Below are 17,697 nucleotides of genomic sequence, written 5' to 3'. Positions count from 1 at the left end.
CGTCTGTATTAATTAAACAAAAAGCAAACAAACATGAGAACTAACTCTTGTCAAGAGAGAAAATAAGAATATTTCTCAAAACTTACAGCTATTTCTTTACTTTTCATGCTCTAAACTGTACCTCTGTCCTTTTCTAGCCCCGTGTCCTCCAACCAATGTGTCGGCTTGGCTAAACTGTACGACACACAAAGCTCTGGTCAGCTGGAGCAACACCGCTGCAGCCTCAGCCTACAGCGTCCAGGCAACCTCCACCGACGGACACAGCTCCTCCTGCAGTGAAATGGGCACATCCTGTAACCTTGACAACCTGGTTTGTGGACAAGAATACTCTGTTGTTGTGGAGGCAATGCACACAGGCTGTCCTGGTCCGGCCAGTTCACCTGCCTCACTCACTACAGGCTAGTACAACTTGAACCTTTAGACTAGTTTTTAACCACAGATCTCAGGGAATTATTTACATTAACAAAACTAACACTAATCACCCATGTCCCCTACCAGAGCCCTGTGTTCCTATGAATGTCTCTGTCCACTACAATGTGAGCACTGCCCAGGTGCTGTGGAGCGCAGCAAACGGCGCCAGCTCGTACTCTGTTCAGGCTGTGACGGACGAGGGCTCGATGGTCACCCGAAACACCACCGACACCGGCTGCTTCCTGAACAACCTTCACTGCGGTCACATCTACAACGTCTCTGTGATGGCTCAAAACCAGGCCTGTGACAGTGTGATCTCTGACACCGCCCGCCTCATGACAGGTCAGATACCGGATCAGGGGGGGGGCGGATGTGTGCACAAGTATGTCTACGTTGTTTTTTTTTATATCGATATGTGTGTTTCCTCCTTATTCAGAGCCCTGCCCGCCCACAAACGTTCAAACCAACTTGGATTGCGAGCAACTTACTGCGATTGTGTCCTGGCAGCAGAGCGACCTCGCCGTGGGTTACGCGGCCTACTTTGACAACCAAAACGGACACGACACTTACTGCGTTGGCACGGACGCGGATACAAGCTGTGTCGTCTCGGGGCTGATGTGCGGCACGGTGTACAGCGTCTGGGTCAAAGCAGTAGGACAGCAGCACAACAGCTCTGACAGCTCAACAGTCCATCTCACATCAGGTAAAGAAATACTCAGTATATTGTGGCAGCTGATTCTGAAGTAATAAGGGAGACAAAGTGTCATATGTTGAGTTATTTGTTATTTAAGAACAGATGTTCTTTCTTGACTTTTAGCGTTTGGGAAAACTATGCTAAAGGGAATTTAAGCTCAAAGATTCAGTTATTGAATGACATTACTGCCGCTATTTGCATTTTTATTTTCAGCTATGAATCATAGTCTTCTTAATCCCTCAGGACCGTGCCAGCCAAGCAGCATTGAAGCCGTTATGGACTGTGAGGTCCAACCTGCGACGATATCCTGGGAACCCAGCCTTGGAGCCGTGTCCTACAATACTGTGCTGACAGCTCGTTCAGGCCACACCGCCAGCTGCACCACCAACCACACCAACCACACCAACTGTCAGCCGAGCTCTCTGCGGTGCGGAGAGGACTACAATGTCACTGTGACGGCTCGAGGAGAGACCTGTAACAGCACTGCTCAAATGGCAGCACACCTCAGCACAGGTAGGTTGCAGTATGTTCACCTGTGTGCGTTTGTAGCAAGTCCACCAGAGTGCACAAAAGTGATATATCACTGCTCAAAGTTCCTTCTTTGTCCCTCCAGAGCCTTGTGCTCCTGTGAATGTCTCTCTCCACTACAATGGGAGCGCTGCCCAGGTGATGTGGGGCGAAACACGAGGTGCCAGGTCCTACTCTGTTCAGGCTGTGACCGACCAGGGCCTGACAGTCACTTGCAACACCAGCAACACCAACTGCTCCCTGACTGGTCTGCAGTGCAGCCAGATCTACAACGTCACTGTGATGGCCCGCAACCCGGCCTGCAACAACACTGTGTCCTCTGCACCCTACCGCCTCACGACAGGTTTGACACCTGATCAGGACTGACTTTAACGGTTTCACCGTGTACCGCTTTATGTCTGTATTCAAACCTGAATGTGTTCCCTTCATCCAGAACCTTGTCCACCTGCCAACGTTCAAGCCAGAATGGCGTGTGAACAGCTGACTTCAACTGTCTCCTGGGAGCAGAGCGACCTCGCCGTGGGTTACGTCGCCTACTTTGACAACCAAAATGGCCACGACACTTCCTGTGTTAGCACAGATACCTTCTGTGTCGCCTCGGGGCTGATGTGCGGCACAGTGTACAGCGTCTGGGTCAAAGCAGTAGGACAGCAGTACAACAGCTCTGACAGCTCAGCGGTCTCTCTCACGTCAGGTAAAAATAATACTCAGTAGATGTGATTTTCTGTACGTTTTCTTTCTTTTTTTTTTGTGCCCATTCATTCTTCTTTTCTAATGCTGCTTCCTCAGCTCCATGCCTGCCCAGAGATACAGAGGTAGATGTCAGCTGCGACTCCGACGGTGCAGCGGTGGTGTCCTGGGATTCTACTTATGGTCCAGCAAATGTTTCTCTGACGGCCGTCGTCGGTGGAAGTCTTCAAACTCTGTGCACAACGCAGCACAGTAGCTGTAATGTGACAGGTTTAAATTGTGGGGAGACCTACAATCTCAGCCTCGTTGCCAGCAATGAGCAATGCAGCCTCACCGCACCGACACGCACCAACCTTACCACACGTGGGTTTTTACACTTAAATCCCTATAAATGGCAGCTGTTAGTCTTTATTCGATCACAACTTAACCCCCATCCTTCAACACCTGTCTTAGGTCCTTGCCCTCCTCAGCGTGTAGCTGTCAACCTGCAGTGTGGCTCCCAAACTGTTGTCCTTTCCTGGGAAGAGCGGTCTGAAGTTGAACTGTACAAAGCAAGTGCAATGAAGGCGTCGGGGGGAGGAGGAGAGAAAAGGTGCAACTCTACCAGCTCCACCTGTCAGTTCCCCAGTCTGGACTGTGGACAGATGTATAACTTTACTGTCACAGCACAAATTCAAGGCTGCTGCAGCCAGGCCAGTAGCACCGTGTTCATCCAGACAGGTACTTCACAAGCCAAAAAGTGTTTTTATCTGTACCATATGCCGCCATACAAAGTAATTAAGAACACTTTTCACTAACAATTTTAAGTTTCTATTTTATTTTAGTGTTGACATTATGTTTGCACTTTGTACAAGGAACGACTTTTCTACTTTTCCTTGTATTTTGACAGGTTTAGTTACTTGACAGATTATGATTTTCAACATAAAACGAATGACCACCTAATAAAATATGATGCAGTTTCGTTAAATCTGTCCAGCAGTCGCCTTTATTAAGTAGTGAAAAAACGTAATGCCACTTCCACCAGCAGCAAAATTTCAATGTTGCTCACAAATTCGCCACTTTTTGTGGATGTCCACTCAGTGTCGATGGTAAAGCAGTACATTATTGACCGAGAAAGCTGCGTTTTGTTGCTCCCGCTTCAGTGCCTACATGTCCCAGAATACATTGCGCGCGGGTTTCTGACGCCGAACCGCGCCAAACCCGCAAAATCTCTCGATTCCGTGTTCACAAGTATGGTCTCTCCCCTCAGTAAAAGCGCCAACTCAACATAAAACAGAAGCACATAAAAGGTTAGCGGTCAGACCATATTGTCAGTAAACAGATAAAGACAGGAAAGACGCTGGCTTATCATCAGGGAACTTCTACTGCTGTTCATTAACTACCGTACCGTTAGCTCTTTACTACAAACAACACAGCGTTTCTTGAGCTGCCATGCTTGTTGAAATACGTGAAAGAAACACTCACCCGGTGGTCGTCTGCCCTCTTGGTTTCTGCTGGTTTCAATTGTATTTTCCAGTTTATTGTTTGTATCCTGGAGAGCGTCTTCAACACACCTGTGTCCAGGTGAGGAGACCTTTCATGTAACTCGCAGCTCTCTCGGTTGGTGTCACAGCCTCCCAACAAAAAACTGCCCAAACCGAAATCCACTGTAGTCATTGAAATAAAAAAAAAAAAACAACAACAAAAAAACGTAAAAAAAAAAACGATTGATTTTTTTTATTTTTCATTTAATGTGGTAAGTCTTAAAATAGTCAGAGAAAAAGACAACCATCATGTTTTATCTGACCAGCAGTCCCGGTCAATTAATATTATTCATTTAGTTGCAAATTAATTTGTCTCCTAAGAAACTAAGCTGTATTTCTACTACAACTTGCCCTATTTCTTAGTGGTTGACTGGTAATCATCTAAATGGATTTCTCTCTTATTTGGTTCTCTCTCCTGCCCCTTTCAGAGCCTTGCCAGCCTGTGATTGTCTCCGCTCAGGCACCTTGTCAGAGTGAGGAGGTCCAGATCTCCTGGCACCAAGCAAGCGGTGTGGTGAATTACTTGGTTTCAGCCACAGGGAGCCTGGGATATGTCAAGGTCCACAACACAACCCAAACCCTTCTTTCAGCCACTTTACCATGTGGGCAGGACTATAATGTCACTGTGCAAGGACAGGGCAGCGAGTGCGACAGCATCCCCAGCAGTCCTGCCTTCTTCAAAACTAGTATGATTCTTCATTTTACATCACATGTACATTGTTTTAGACTCCACACATTTGTTTTGACTGTGTTTTCATCCCCATCATCTTTCCACAGCTCCATGTATCCCCCGGGATGTGGCGACCGATGTACAGTGTGAGTTTAACGTGGGCTTTGTCAGCTGGGGGCGCAGTGATGGTGCTGAGACATACATTACCATGGCGACTGCCCTTGATGGGCACACCCACCCCTGCCTCACCAACAGCACCTCCTGCACCTGGAACGACCTGCACTGTGGGGAGGAGTACACTGTTGTAGTGAGAGCAAAGGGTGACAACTGCACCAGCCTGCCGAGCAACAGCTCCGTCATCCATATGGGTATGTTATGGAAAGTTTTGTTCATATTGGGATGTTATATGGATCTGTTATTTGTAAAATAGTTTCTACAATGTTTTTTGGAAAAAAAAATTCGCACCAGTTAGAGGGAAAATACAGATGTGATTCCAATCAATTGTCAAATTTAATAAAACGTGAAATTCACTGATATTCAGATAAAGTACAGTTGTAAAATTATAATGAATCCATCCACACTTGGGTTTAAATCTAACTGTTCTTCAAAAAAAGAAGTACAGAGCAATTTCTAGGAAAATTCACAGGATCATCACTAAACATTAAATGTAGCTAAAAATCGGTGTTGTCTCATATCCATCGTGTTTGTTTCTTTTCAGCTCCCTGTGTGCCCCAGAATTTGTCTGCCTCTGTGAACTGTAATATGCAAGTCGTTTCTCTGAGCTGGGATGCCAGCAACGGGGCAAAGATGTACATGGTGTCAGCTGAGGCAGGAGACAAATCACTTGGTCTCAGCACTAATGTCACGACAGCCCATTTCTCTGAATTTACCTGCGGACAAAGCTACAACCTCACAGTCACACCTCACAGCCAGCACTGTCACAGCAACTCCAGTGCATCATCCTCCGTACAGACCTGTATGTACAGTTTTACAGATTCAGAAATTGTAATAGTAGAAGTGTGCTCAAATGGGTCTAAAATTAACGTGTGTGTCTTTTCTTCAGGGCCGTGCCCGCCCATGGGAGTCACTACCACGCAGGACTGTCTCTCTAGCATTGTCATGGTAACCTGGCAGCCTGGTAACGGATCGGACTTCTACACAGCCACCTTGCAGACTGACGCTGGCATCTCAAAATCGTCCATGTCGGAAACTAACACATGCAGCGTTCATGGCCTGACGTGTGGGCACAACTTCTCTGTGTCGGTTACAGCTTCCAACCAACAGTGTAACATCACCTCCAGTCAGACCACAAGTCTGCAATCAGGTCAGCCCTAAAAGGATGTTAGTAGGAAAAATATATGCAGTATGTATTGTTTTCTTTTCTGTTTATATTGTTCAAAGAGGGGTTTTTTTCTATAACAAATTGTTGGAGTACATTGAATGAAAATCCAGTTGAACCCATAATATTTGAAAGGGACAGCCTATAGGGGGAAAAAAAAAAAAAAAAAAAAAAAAAGCATTTAAATCAATCTTCTCGAACCAACCTTCAGCATAAACAATATGTTGTATATTCAAACTAATGAATTTTGCTGTATTTACCAGTGTAATTTGATGGATATGTGATCCTTTCAAGGATTTAGTTATGTGACAGGCCCTTTATTTAACTATTTTTGTTCCTTTACTACTCTTGAGAATTATCTAATTCATTAAATATTGCTGAACTTTGAGTCCAACATGGTGACATCATACTCTCCTCACAGTATGTAATGACTAACTAACTTGCTCTCTATACTGTATCCGCAGTACCATGTGTTCCCACTAATGTCTCAGTGTTGATGGACTGTGCCAACAACACTGCTGTTGTGTCCTGGTCTGCCAGTCCCGGTGCTGTACAGTACTCAGTGACAGCACACAGTAGTCATAGCAACACCAGCTGTCAGACCCTTGACCTCAGCTGTAACCTCAACAGCCTCACATGTGGCAGCAGCTACACTGTTCAGGTGGTTGCTGTGGACGACAACTGCTCTAGTGTCCCCAGTCAGGCTCTGATATTCAAGTCAGGTAAAAGCAAATGAAGAGACTCTAACGAACCTCTATAAAACTTGTCCTGTGTATTCAAACATGTTTAATTTTAGATTTGTCGCTGACTAATGAAATTGTTCTCTCAGGTCCGTGCCCGCCTCAGAACGTGAGTGCCGAGATCAGCTGTTCATCAAACGACATGACGATTTATTGGGATGCCATGAGAGAGGCCGACCACTATTTGGTTTCATCAACTGCGGAGAATAGAGGAACCAACGAATTATGTAACACCACAAACACCTCATGTTCCATCAGCAATTCAACATGTGGAAATACATTCACCGTTCAAGTCACCTCCGTCAGAGGTGACTGCCGCAGCACGCACCGTCAGACCCAGAGCCTCCAGTCAGGTATGACAACTTCAAAAACCACACACGCTTGGATAAATCCTTCCATCCAGTCACCAAATTAACTTCCAGGTTTGCCGTTTTTAGCTCCCTGCCAGCCTCAGGGAATCAGAGGCTACCTCGACTGCGTGACCAATTCTGCCTGGATATCATGGGACGTTGCTCCTGGGGCAGACAGCTACACCGTGTCAGCTGTGGGTGGAGAGGACTACACAGCCAACTGCACCACTTCCACCAACACTACATGTGAGGTGGAGGGCTTGGCCTGTGGCGTCCTTTATAACTTCAGTGTTGCTGCTAAAAACAGCAAGTGTGAGAGTCAGCCCAGCGCCACCCTCAACTTGCAGACAGGTACTTCAGTCTGAGTGAGAGACATTTATTTTTTTCATTTACGCTGCAATGATAAGTTAATAAATTCTGTCTCTCCCCCCCTCCCCCTCCCAGCTCCCTGCTCCCTCTCTAGTATCACCGCCTTCCCTCAGTGTCACAATTCCTCCATCCTTGTTATGTGGGATTTGATGGAGGGCAGCGAGGGAAACACGGTGTACGTTGCCACAGCAGAAGCCAGTGACCACACCTTCCTGGCCTGCAATGACACTGGCACCAGCTGCTACCTCCACGGAGCACAGTGTGACCTCCGTTACACCATCATTGTGGCTGCTTCACCAGACCGGTGCAGCAGTATGAGAAGTCCACCACACAGAGTCAGCATGGGTACGGAGTCATTTAACATCCTCCAAAAACAGCGACGTACAGATCAGTAGTCTTACACTGGCTCAGCTTTTGACCTCTTCAAGAAATAGTTCCACATTTTGGCAAATATCTCTTTGCTTTCTAAGTTTGTTTCAGTTTTTTTGGCGCACAGTATCGAAATTAAAAGTAACTAAATTACTGTATTGTTGATCAGCGGCAAGAGCGAGTCGGGTCCTGTCCGAAGGAAACAAAATCTGCATACGTGAACCTGAAAAGCTCGCTAACTAACACGTTAAAATGTAAAGATTGTCAGTTTGTGCTCTAATTAGAAAATCTATTAACCAGACTTCAGGATAAGAACTTTGAATCTTGCTCTGATAGTGCTGACTCGCTAACATGCCTTTACTTTGCCACAGAGCCCTGTCCGCCCGGGGGCGTGATGGTGAACGCCTCTTGTGAGGACCACAATGCGATGGTGTCCTGGACCCCCTCTCCGGTGGCCGAAATGTACCATGTTGTTGCTATGGCTGCAGATGGACATGTGCATCCTTGCAACACCACCTCCAGTAACTGCAGCATATCAGAGCTCCACTGTGACCAGCAGTACACAGTAGTTGTGACTGCCAGTCACGAGAACTGCTCCAGCAAAGCCAGTCAAAATGTAACACTGAAGACAGGTATGTGTTTTCAGACATAAAGAATATCAGTGAAGGTTCCAGCATAACTAAAAAAAAACAACAACACATATATTAGAAGTCTAATGAAGAGTTACAACATCTTAATTTCCCCTCTGTCCAGGTTCTTGCCAGCCAAATGGACTCTCAGTGACTTTCGACTGTCGCAATCAGTCTGCGATGCTGACGTGGATGCCCAGTGATAATGCTAATGACTACTATGGCTGTGCCCAGGCTAGAAATGGAGACATGCTGTACTGTCACAGCACAGACCTCACCTGTACCATCGGTGGCCTGGACTGTGGAACAGTTTATAATTTCTCTGTCCAGGCCTCAGATGGAACATGCAACAGCTCCTTCAGTGACTCAGTGCAGAGCGGAGCAGGTACAAAAGCAGCACGTCACAAATCAAAGTTTATACATTTGTAATGTTTTACCCCGTGTAGTAACTCCTCCTCTCTCTCCCTTAGTCCCTTGTCCCCCGGATGCTATTGAGGTGCAGCTGATGCCGATGGAGATGGAGGTCCAGGTGATGCGCTTCAGCTGGACACAGGTCTCCTGCGGAAACACGGAGTACTTGCTGGGTTTAACTGGGAATCTGCTGGGAGACAGCCGGGCCCTGTTTGAGCTCACCTCCTACTGGACAAGCACGACGTACTATGAGATCCCTCTGCCCTGCGGCTCGTCCTACGTCGCTACGGTGCAGAGCAGGGATGCTGCGGGTACGAGCAGCGAATCTGAGCGTCTCAGTGGAACAACAGGTAAACTACGCTTCATACGCGAGCCATTTTTCAGTCGCATCGTTATACTTTAAACCTCAGGCCAAGCGCAAGCAATTAAACTGAGATGAATATGAATGTCTTTATTTCAGTGTAGTACGAGTACAAATTAAGGCAATATCATTTGTTATACCTCATCTGAGGATACAAAGGTTGTACGCATTAGACGATGTGAGCAGAGGATGCCAGCTCCTTATTAACCTGCCATCCCTTCTTTTCATCCCCGAGTAGCAGAGAGGGTGCAGGGGAAGTTCAATACGTTAATCTAACTCAATAATCCTTTATCTGACTGAGGTTTGTGCTTTGAAATAGCTGTTGCCTCACTGAGCTGCGTGTTGATGAATGCCCCCATTGGGCCATCTCCCATGTTAAGAAATAAGACAATCACCTGCCGGTTGTATCTGAGGAAAGCCAGCTGATCAGATGCATATATTCATTGGTGTATATTCTGAGAGCCAAACTAGATATGGTTGAACATTTACAAGAAAAACACGAGCAGTCGGCTTTAACTCCCGTTTCTCCTCTCCCAGCTCCTTGTCCGCCGTCAGGAGTGTACAGTGGGAACGGCTCCTTTGCCACAGTTTCGTGGAACGCTTCAGTGTTTGCCACCACGTACACCGTGTATGACAACAGTGTGACACCGAAGGCCCAGCGATGCAGCGTGGCGGGGCTCTCCTGCTCTCTGTTGAACATGACTTCCAGTGACCTGCTGATCACAGCCAGCAACGCAGCCGGAGAAAGCCAAGCTGCAGACGTCACACATGGTAGGGACTGATATGTGTGTGAACGTGCAAGGAGATGCCGCAGATTTGATAGATGTAGAGGAGTAATCTGTGCTGTATCGAAAATCAAGACATATTCTATTACATTTCATTTCTTCTATTCTATTTAAAATATTGTATTATAAAACAACTGATCCAAGCTGTTTCTCTCTAGTGGGGACACTTGATCGCAGGAGGAGAGACCTCAGTGAACAAGCGGAAGTGTATGGTGAGTTTGTATTTGTAGGAACAAAGAGTACCATGTTTTCGTAATGAATTAGTTCTTTTGATTATTTTGATAATTTGTATAAGTATTCCTAGTTTTTGAAGGGTAAGAGGACTTAGGGCTGTAATACCAACTGGAATTTGAAAGATTTCACACGGTCTGAATTCATTCATCATGTATTGGATAAAATTAAAAAAAAAAAAAAAAAAAAGTCCTCCAGGATCTTGTTCAGAGCTCTGACTTGTTTTTCCCATCAGGAGTCTTCTCACCTCCGGTGCTGGATGTTAAACAACCAATGTCAACAGTTGTTTTCATCGAGTGGTCTCAGGTGGAGGGTGCTTCCCATTACAACCTGGCAATCAGGAAGCAAGGCAGCTCCAGTGAGGATCAGGAACTAACGGTGTACGGGGAAAGCATCATTGTCACTGATCTGAGCCCGAACTCGACCTACTGTTTCGCCGCGTCTGCCGTCTACTCGGCTGATAGCGGACCAGAGTCAGAGCCTGTGTGTGTGCCAACAGGACAGGGGCTTCCACAGTAAATAGGAAAACACTTCTGCACACAAAGCTGGAGGTGTCCACACCTCCTTTTTAAAGGAGTCTTTGGCAGCACTTTTGAATGACAAACATTTTACTCATAATACACAACTTTAGATCTGAATCACTGTGGGTAGTTCTGACAGTTACATTTCTGCTGGCTTACCAAAAGCTGCACAATTTTTCCTTGGAGCATGTTAATCACGTAACACTAACACCAAAGGGTATAAGGGGATGTCTTCAAAATAAAAGTACAAGGCCCTTTTAAGTTTCTCTAGTCTGCTTATATAAAAAGCCTTTATGGATGCAGGTCTGGTCTGCTGTTGGTTGAGGTTACATATTTTACACATGGGGCTTTGTTCTGCCTGATTTTTTTATCTTCACTTTTGTAAATGATATGTTAGCCCTCTTCAAGGTAATATATCAGGAAGTGTTGAAACATATCCAGACTATCCACTTTTTGCCATTTCTGAATGTATATTTAATATGAAAAATATTTTCAGACTACATTCTAATAAAATTATCCCAAAACTATTTGCATTCAGCCTTTGCATTTCCGAACAATGACGGTAATGTAGGTAATATTTTTCCATCCTTTCGTTTCAAAACAAAACTGTGTGTTGTTTGTAAAAGTGTTTTATTAGAAAACAAAATGCAACAGAGCAATAACCCAAACACAACACAAGCAGGGCTCAAGTGTGTGGGGTAAAAATGACCCTATGCAGGCTGCCCTTTGGAGGAATAAAACATTCTCTGGCTGCCTACACACCATCATGGGCAGAACTGTTTGGCGCTGGCTAACCCATTTTTGAGCCGTATCACTGCTGGAATTTGAACTGTAACCGTTCACATATGCACCTCAATACTAATCCAAAAAAAAAAAAAAAAAAAAAAAAAAAAGAAGCATGTATTGACTCGTGTAAAGCCCGAAAATATCGATGCTTATTCTTTGTAAATTACATAAATCATGTGACAGTGGGGAGCTGAGCCTTCGGCACTAATTGCGCCCAACCCAGCAGGAAATGCAACTCTGCCCATTTATGGTGTGTAGACATCCAACAAACATTATGTACAAACCAATATCGTCCTGGGGAAAAAACACGAACCATAGAAAATTAAAATGCCATTCTTCGTAGATTTCAAGTGAAGACTAACAATGGTCTAATGGGGGTTGAAATAGCAGAAAAACATAAAGCAACATTACATTGGCCAAAGACAACACCTCAGGGTGTCCGATGTGCTGACAATCCTTCACCAGACAACTGGGTAGAAAAGAGGAGGAGAAACACAGGAGTAGAAGAAGTAATATTGCTGGGAGGCGACATTTACTCAGTGCTCTGACTCCTTCTGCGGTCACTATGTTTATTGTGGTCGTTGATGGACTCTCGCTGATGGTGGCTCTTCTCTTTGCTGCCACTCCGTTTGTGAGAGCGCTGCTGCTCTCCGTCTCTGTCTCGATCCTTCTCTCTGCTTTTCCTGCTCTTCTCCTCCCCCCCACCTTTGTGCTTCCTCTCTCGGCTTCGACTCCGGCTTGATCGTTTGGCTTTCCTCTCTTCCCTGTGCCTTTCCCTGTCATCTTTATGCCTGCGGTCCTCCGTCTCTCCCTTGCTCTTCTTATCCCTGGACTTCTCCCTCTCTGTGCCTCTATCTTTATGGTGATCCCTGTCCTTCTTCCTGTTCCTGTCATCCCCTCCATCTCGTTCCTTCTCTCTGCGTTCGCTCCTCTTGTCGCGGCTGCCGCTGCAACTTCTTCTGCGTTCTCGTCGGTCTTGGTTTCTGTCCACGCTACGGGACCGTCGCCTTTCCCTGTCCCCTCGGTCCCCCCTGTCCCTGCCCTCCCTCTCCTTCCTCTGGCGGTCGCGCTCTCTCTCCAGCTCTCGATCAAAGCTGGGGCCGTGGCGGTCTCGCTCACGATGGTGGCTCCGGCTCCTGGACCGTTTGGGCGACCTTCGGGGGCTCGGCGTCCGTCTGGGTGTCCTGTCAGAACAACACCATTAGCTAGGGGCAATTTAACTTTAAAACAAAACCAAACAAACAGCCTGAAAGTGATTAACAACAGACAGGACAAAGTGTCATAACCAAACCCCACTCCTATCTGTAAAGGCATTCTTGATATCTGTAATAGTATCTCTCCTGGTAAAAATTACATTCTTACTTGTCAGATATATACACATTAACATAATTGCAAGTGCAAATGCCTTATGTACAATATGTACAACATATTGCACTTGCCAAAACTAAATTAAAGATGTATAACAATCCTTAAGCACACAGATGGGGCAGAGACATAAGTTACCACTAAACTTAAACATTTTCTGTGTTACCTGGAGCGGCGCCGCTCTCCTTGCCTCCCTGTCTCTGTAAATGTGGCCGCCGCCGCCGCCGCCTCCTCCTCCTCCTGCGTCTCCTTCGGGGCTACCTTCCGCGGTCTGGCCTTAATCTGCTGGTCAATAATCTTTTGCACGGGCACTGGGATACGAGGGAACAGAGTGGAGAACCACTCCAGTTTGGTCAGATAGGAGCGCAGCATCTCTCCGATGGTCATCACGCAGCCACCTCCTGCCTTCACGTCAAGCTCCTGGAAGCAAACGGTAGGAAAGAAGCCACAGAAAAGCTCAATTAGTACACGTGGTTAGGACAAAATTAAATGTATTTGCTTTTTCAATCTTCCTCACAACAAAAAGCAATTTGTGATGACCAAGTACTGAACTTTCACCTCTGTTCATCTAGCTTAATCTTTCATATCAATCAAATGTGCCTGGCTTTACTTCTGCTAATTGTTAACAGATGAAACAAGACTATAAATATTACACAGAATTTGCCTCATCTGACCTGCCTGGCAGTTCCTGGTGTCTGTATTTACAGCGTGAGCTTTAAGCATCAAGCTAAAGTCGGAGCCAACCCTCTTCCTTCACATCATGTGTTTAATCAGCAACTTCGAGGAGTGGTTGCTCTATAGAGAGCAGACATGAAGGGAGAGGACAGCAGAACATGGGAGGCACATCCTCATCGCGCTGGAGGGACAAAGAGAGAGAAGCCTTGGCTTCCTTCTTCATTCTCCCAGAAGCATAATTAACTCTTCAGGAGGATAAAAGTCGCCCACGGTGTAAGCACAGACCGGAGCAGATGGATAAGTGCACACCAGTCGAATAGTTATCAACTTTATATGGTAGAGAACAGCCGCTTTGCACTCACGCAAACCAACAGTGCTGAGATACAATATCCAATTCACCTGCTGCACAATGGGCATCTAAAGAAAAAAACAGGGGAATTAACCAGTTGGGTAGGATTTCATAATGATCAATTCAAATACAATGCAACAGAACATCAGAGGAGGCCTGGTTGCACAGCATGGGATCAAAGTATATTTAAAAAAAAACATAGCAGACATGCAAAATTGTACCTGTCCTTTAAAATCGTTTTTTTTTTTTTTTAAAATATATATATATATATATATATATATACATATATAATCATATTTGTGTTTGTTTCTATGTGAATGCTCAAATTGCCATTTGTCCCAAATTGAGTTTTGTGCAACAAGTCCTGATAAAAGCTTGTCAGAACAAGAAAACAGAGGGCATGCCTTAATATTACATTGACCAGAAGATTTACTCAGCATCATATATGGTACTTACCCTGATAAAAATCAGCAGCAGAGCAGTGAGAAAGTAACCTAGCTACTCAGGCTTAGAGGACAAAAATTGGGGACAATTAAGCCAAATGAAGGCAAAGGTGAAAAATCAGCTATGAGCATCACAACAGGTGCAAATGGACAACTTTTCACGTGTGGTGTGGTGACATTTTCATGGAGAGAAAGAAACATTAAATTATTACCCGGGGTGACATACCTCCTCATCATCCAAGAAGCCGTCATACCAGTCTATCAAATCTGTTGGGGGCTGAGTGTATCTGAGGCACAACAGAGGGAGGACACTGAACATCTGCTTCAGAGATTTTAATGTTTTTAATTCAATTGCTGCACGGCATTCCACACGCGAGTTTAATGTGGGCAATGATTTAAATAAAATGTCAATGACCTAAAACATCATAACATTTATCGCAATCGATTGATTGACTGACACTTGTGTAAATTACAGAGATCTTGCACTTAAATGATATTTTTCACACAAAATATTACTTTATACTTTATACAAAAAAGCATGTCTTCTGAAACAGGAAAAACTTTCACAAACAATACTTAAGGTGATCAAATTTGAAAAGAATCCTACCTTATGTACATGAAGCCAAGTGCTCTGATGTATGGAGAGTCTGTGTGAGTGATCAGACCCATCAGCTGTTTGCGAGTCAGCTTAAGAGTAAACAGTTTGTATAGAAGACAAAAAGCTGTAGATACAATCCCACCAGTTCCAACTCCACGTACCTACAAAGGATGAAGAGACATTTATAAAACATCGCTGCACGTTACTTCCGGCTCACCTTTCAATAGCGACTGACTATTTGACTCGAGGATTGGAATACAATAATTTCAGCATCACTTAGCTATTTCATGTACGCTAAATCTGCTTCCCTTGTAAATCACATCAACTAGTTTTTAACAGACCGCTTTAAAATATCGTCCACACTGGTAAAGAAAATGTCGAGGGAGGGGGGGGGAAGATGGGGAATATAAAAAGCACGTACTTCTCACTTACCCCTCCGCACATTCCAGTCTGGCCTGCGGTCTTTCTGCTTCCTTTTTCCCAGGGCTCAACGTGAGTCACCTGCAGGCACACAGATAACCACATCAGGCTACTTCACACACACACACACACACACACACACACACACACACACACACACACACAAACAAACACACCTGTGCACGAGACCTACTTCGAGCACTCTCAGAGAGACTATTCCAATCATGAGAAATCTAGAGACTATTGAATATATGTCCTCCACCTACTAAATGATCAACACAGCTTAACGGATGTCCCTAATGCTAAACTAATAGAAGTGAGGGTAAGAAATGGATACAGCGTAGTAGGGATGGGCGACATGGACAAAATCAAAAATCATGATTTTTTTTTTTTTTACATCTGTATTGCAATGATATTGTAGGAATGACTACTGGTGCTTTCACAAAACTTTTACATAATGAAATTTCAAAATACAAAAAAAAAAAAAAAAAAAATCACCACTAGTGTGGATAATAATGACTAAGTGGGTAAAGGCAAATAAAAGAATAGATAGAAGTCTGGTAAGTTCAGAAAATGACATCCCTTCTCTTTCTTTAAAACCAGGGGAAAAAAACAATTATGCCTCACTATATATATATATATATATATATATATATATATATATGCCATGAGGTCAGAACTTAAAGAAGTATTAAAGTACTAGATCAGTCATTAATCACTGGAGGTCCCTCAAAATATTTATTGCAATACTGAAGTTAAGAACCTGCAAATTATGTATATATATATCTATATCTATTGCAATATCCAAAATATAAGACAGAATATAGTCACATGATAAAATACGATGAAATATGAGTGAAAATATATCACCCAGCTCCACAGAATAGTATTGTAATATTTGACATGCCATTCCAATGATACACAGATGCCTGGTATCAATATCCCATTATATGAATAAATACATTTGCCAGATGCATGCAACATCGATGACAGGATTAGTTTGATAGTGTTTCATCCCGTTTCCTGAGAATCCCATTTTGCTAAGAGCAGACTGAAAACTGTATTTGATATCACACGTGTTGACTAAGTTTTCCTTTGGGAGTCATAATTTGCAGGTTCTTAACTTCAGTATTGTAATAAACATGTTGAGGGACCTCCAGTGATTAATGACTGATCTAATACTTTAATACTTCTTTAAGTTCTGACCTCATGGCAGTTTTTATTTATTTTTTTAAATCAACCGATGGTGATTTAGTTTGACTAAACCAGACGTAACTTTTAAAGTCTTCTACATTTCAATTAAATTGTATTCATAGTGTAAAATCACCACGTCACGTGGTACCGATCAACTTCACAGAAACAAAATCCACAAAAAAAAAAAAAAAAATGTCGGAACATTTAAGCGCAAAAAAAAAAAAAAAAAGTGCAAACAAACACAAAGAACAAGTTATTATTAACCATCAATTCATTTTTATACCCGAAACCTCCAGAAGACATTTGATCTGAAGCTCAGCCGCGACACTTGAAAGTTACAGATAAACACACACGAGATGCGCGCTAAATATCTGCGTGCGTTTCCGTGACATAAATAAACATATTTTTTTTTCTCGAAAGTCTCAAGTGAGTAGAAACCTTGTAAGTTTGAGGAGAGAAGAAGAAGAGAAGAAGAGAAGAGAGACTGACGCACGTCGTTACCACAATACCGCTCGACTCGGACGCGGTTATCTAACTAGCATGCGGGTTAGCACTTGCTAACGTCTAGTAGTTACCTTGAAATAGATTTCGTCCACGACCTCGTGGTAGGTCTTCAGCTCATAAAGCTGAACTTTGAAATACGGCGACGACAGCACGTTGGTGAGAATCATCGGGTTGAGGTTCATAGTCTTTTCGTTGCCCCACAGGGGCAGTACGTTCCCGTGTTTTCCCGGTGCAGGCTTGCTAACGGCCTGTGTTGGTAGTTGGTTCCCGACGTTAGCCATATGTCAGCCCGAGTCCCACGCCGCTAAGCTTTAGTTTAGTGTTGGCGTGTTTCCGACTACAGATCCATCAATAATAGGTGGCGAACCGTCGACAGATTGCGATTTTTTTTTTTTTTGTCCGTCAAGTTCTTGCCGATTCGTTGGGAGGTAAAACGTCGATAGTAACTTCCCGCCGACGATTTTTTTTTTTTTTTTTTTTTTTTTTTTTTTTTTTTTTTAGCTAAACTGCTTGTTTCGAGGTGGAACCGGAAATGTAACGTCAGTGGTGCAGTGTGAACGCGCTGCTGCTGGCGCGGCCGCGTGACGTCATCACGGCGAGTGTTTCATTTGGAAAATAAAAGCATGCGAGTGTATACACGACAATAGTATACATTGGATTTGACTGGGCAAACAGATATATCTATATCATTATGCATTTCTATACTGATGTAATCAAAAACATGCAAAAACTTTCTTTTTTT

The 17,697-nt window shown here is 44.2% G+C and overlaps 3 protein-coding genes across 3 annotated transcripts; 2 read left to right on the top strand and 1 right to left on the bottom strand.

Moving 5' to 3' along the window:
• Nucleotides 1–2,239: 2,239 nt before the first annotated feature.
• Nucleotides 2,240–5,277, top strand: LOC138203235 (fibronectin type III domain-containing protein 7-like). Its single transcript, XM_069157986.1, has 6 exons — nucleotides 2,240–2,327; nucleotides 2,423–2,686; nucleotides 2,777–3,043; nucleotides 4,275–4,532; nucleotides 4,624–4,884; nucleotides 5,252–5,277. The coding sequence occupies exons 1-6, from the start codon at nucleotides 2,240–2,242 to the stop codon at nucleotides 5,275–5,277; spliced, it is 1,164 nt and encodes a 387-aa protein (XP_069014087.1).
• Nucleotides 5,278–5,327: 50 nt separating this feature from the next.
• Nucleotides 5,328–10,985, top strand: LOC138202864 (fibronectin type III domain-containing protein 7-like). The gene is made up of 12 exons (XM_069157185.1): nucleotides 5,328–5,492; nucleotides 5,580–5,840; nucleotides 6,320–6,577; nucleotides 6,685–6,948; nucleotides 7,033–7,296; nucleotides 7,390–7,659; nucleotides 8,055–8,315; nucleotides 8,437–8,697; nucleotides 8,783–9,073; nucleotides 9,622–9,855; nucleotides 10,028–10,081; nucleotides 10,336–10,985. The coding sequence occupies exons 1-12, from the start codon at nucleotides 5,330–5,332 to the stop codon at nucleotides 10,617–10,619; spliced, it is 2,865 nt and encodes a 954-aa protein (XP_069013286.1). The 5' UTR covers nucleotides 5,328–5,329; the 3' UTR covers nucleotides 10,620–10,985.
• A 124-nt stretch (nucleotides 10,986–11,109) lies between these two features.
• prpf38b (pre-mRNA processing factor 38B) lies at nucleotides 11,110–17,463 on the bottom strand. Its single transcript, XM_069157186.1, has 6 exons — nucleotides 17,027–17,463; nucleotides 15,270–15,338; nucleotides 14,847–14,998; nucleotides 14,466–14,526; nucleotides 12,939–13,192; nucleotides 11,110–12,591 (listed from the first exon to the last, which is right to left on the bottom strand). The coding sequence occupies exons 1-6, from the start codon at nucleotides 17,234–17,236 to the stop codon at nucleotides 11,940–11,942; spliced, it is 1,398 nt and encodes a 465-aa protein (XP_069013287.1). The 5' UTR covers nucleotides 17,237–17,463; the 3' UTR covers nucleotides 11,110–11,939.
• Between the last annotated feature and the right edge of the window lie 234 nt (nucleotides 17,464–17,697).

This window comes from Embiotoca jacksoni, unplaced genomic scaffold (genome assembly GCF_022577435.1).
Source record: "Embiotoca jacksoni isolate LCO1_2020_lvr unplaced genomic scaffold, fEmbJac1.0.p SCAF_22, whole genome shotgun sequence".
Taxonomy (NCBI): Eukaryota; Metazoa; Chordata; class Actinopteri; family Embiotocidae; genus Embiotoca; species Embiotoca jacksoni.
The sequence above is the reverse complement of the archived record's forward strand: the minus strand, read 5'-3'. Positions and strand labels throughout refer to the sequence as shown.

Excerpts from the sequence above, each read along its gene's own strand:
- prpf38b (XM_069157186.1), bottom strand. The coding sequence starts at position 17,236 with ATGGCTAACGTCGGGAACCAACTACCAACACAGGCCGTTAGCAAGCCT. Across the intron at positions 14,527-14,846 it reads CTTGGCTTCATGTACATAAG|ATACACTCAGCCCCCAACAG; the intron begins GTAGGATTCTTT and ends GTTGTGCCTCAG. Across the intron at positions 12,592-12,938 it reads GGAGAGCGGCGCCGCTCCAG|GACACCCAGACGGACGCCGA; the intron begins GTAACACAGAAA and ends TTGTTCTGACAG.
- LOC138202864 (XM_069157185.1), top strand. The coding sequence starts at position 5,330 with ATGGTGTCAGCTGAGGCAGGAGACAAATCACTTGGTCTCAGCACTAAT. Across the intron at positions 5,493-5,579 it reads ATCATCCTCCGTACAGACCT|GGCCGTGCCCGCCCATGGGA; the intron begins GTATGTACAGTT and ends TCTTTTCTTCAG. Across the intron at positions 7,660-8,054 it reads ACCACACAGAGTCAGCATGG|AGCCCTGTCCGCCCGGGGGC; the intron begins GTACGGAGTCAT and ends ACTTTGCCACAG.
- LOC138203235 (XM_069157986.1), top strand. The coding sequence starts at position 2,240 with ATGTGCGGCACAGTGTACAGCGTCTGGGTCAAAGCAGTAGGACAGCAG. Across the intron at positions 2,328-2,422 it reads AGCGGTCTCTCTCACGTCAG|CTCCATGCCTGCCCAGAGAT; the intron begins GTAAAAATAATA and ends CTGCTTCCTCAG. Across the intron at positions 4,885-5,251 it reads CAGCTCCGTCATCCATATGG|AATTTGTCTGCCTCTGTGAA; the intron begins GTATGTTATGGA and ends TGTGTGCCCCAG.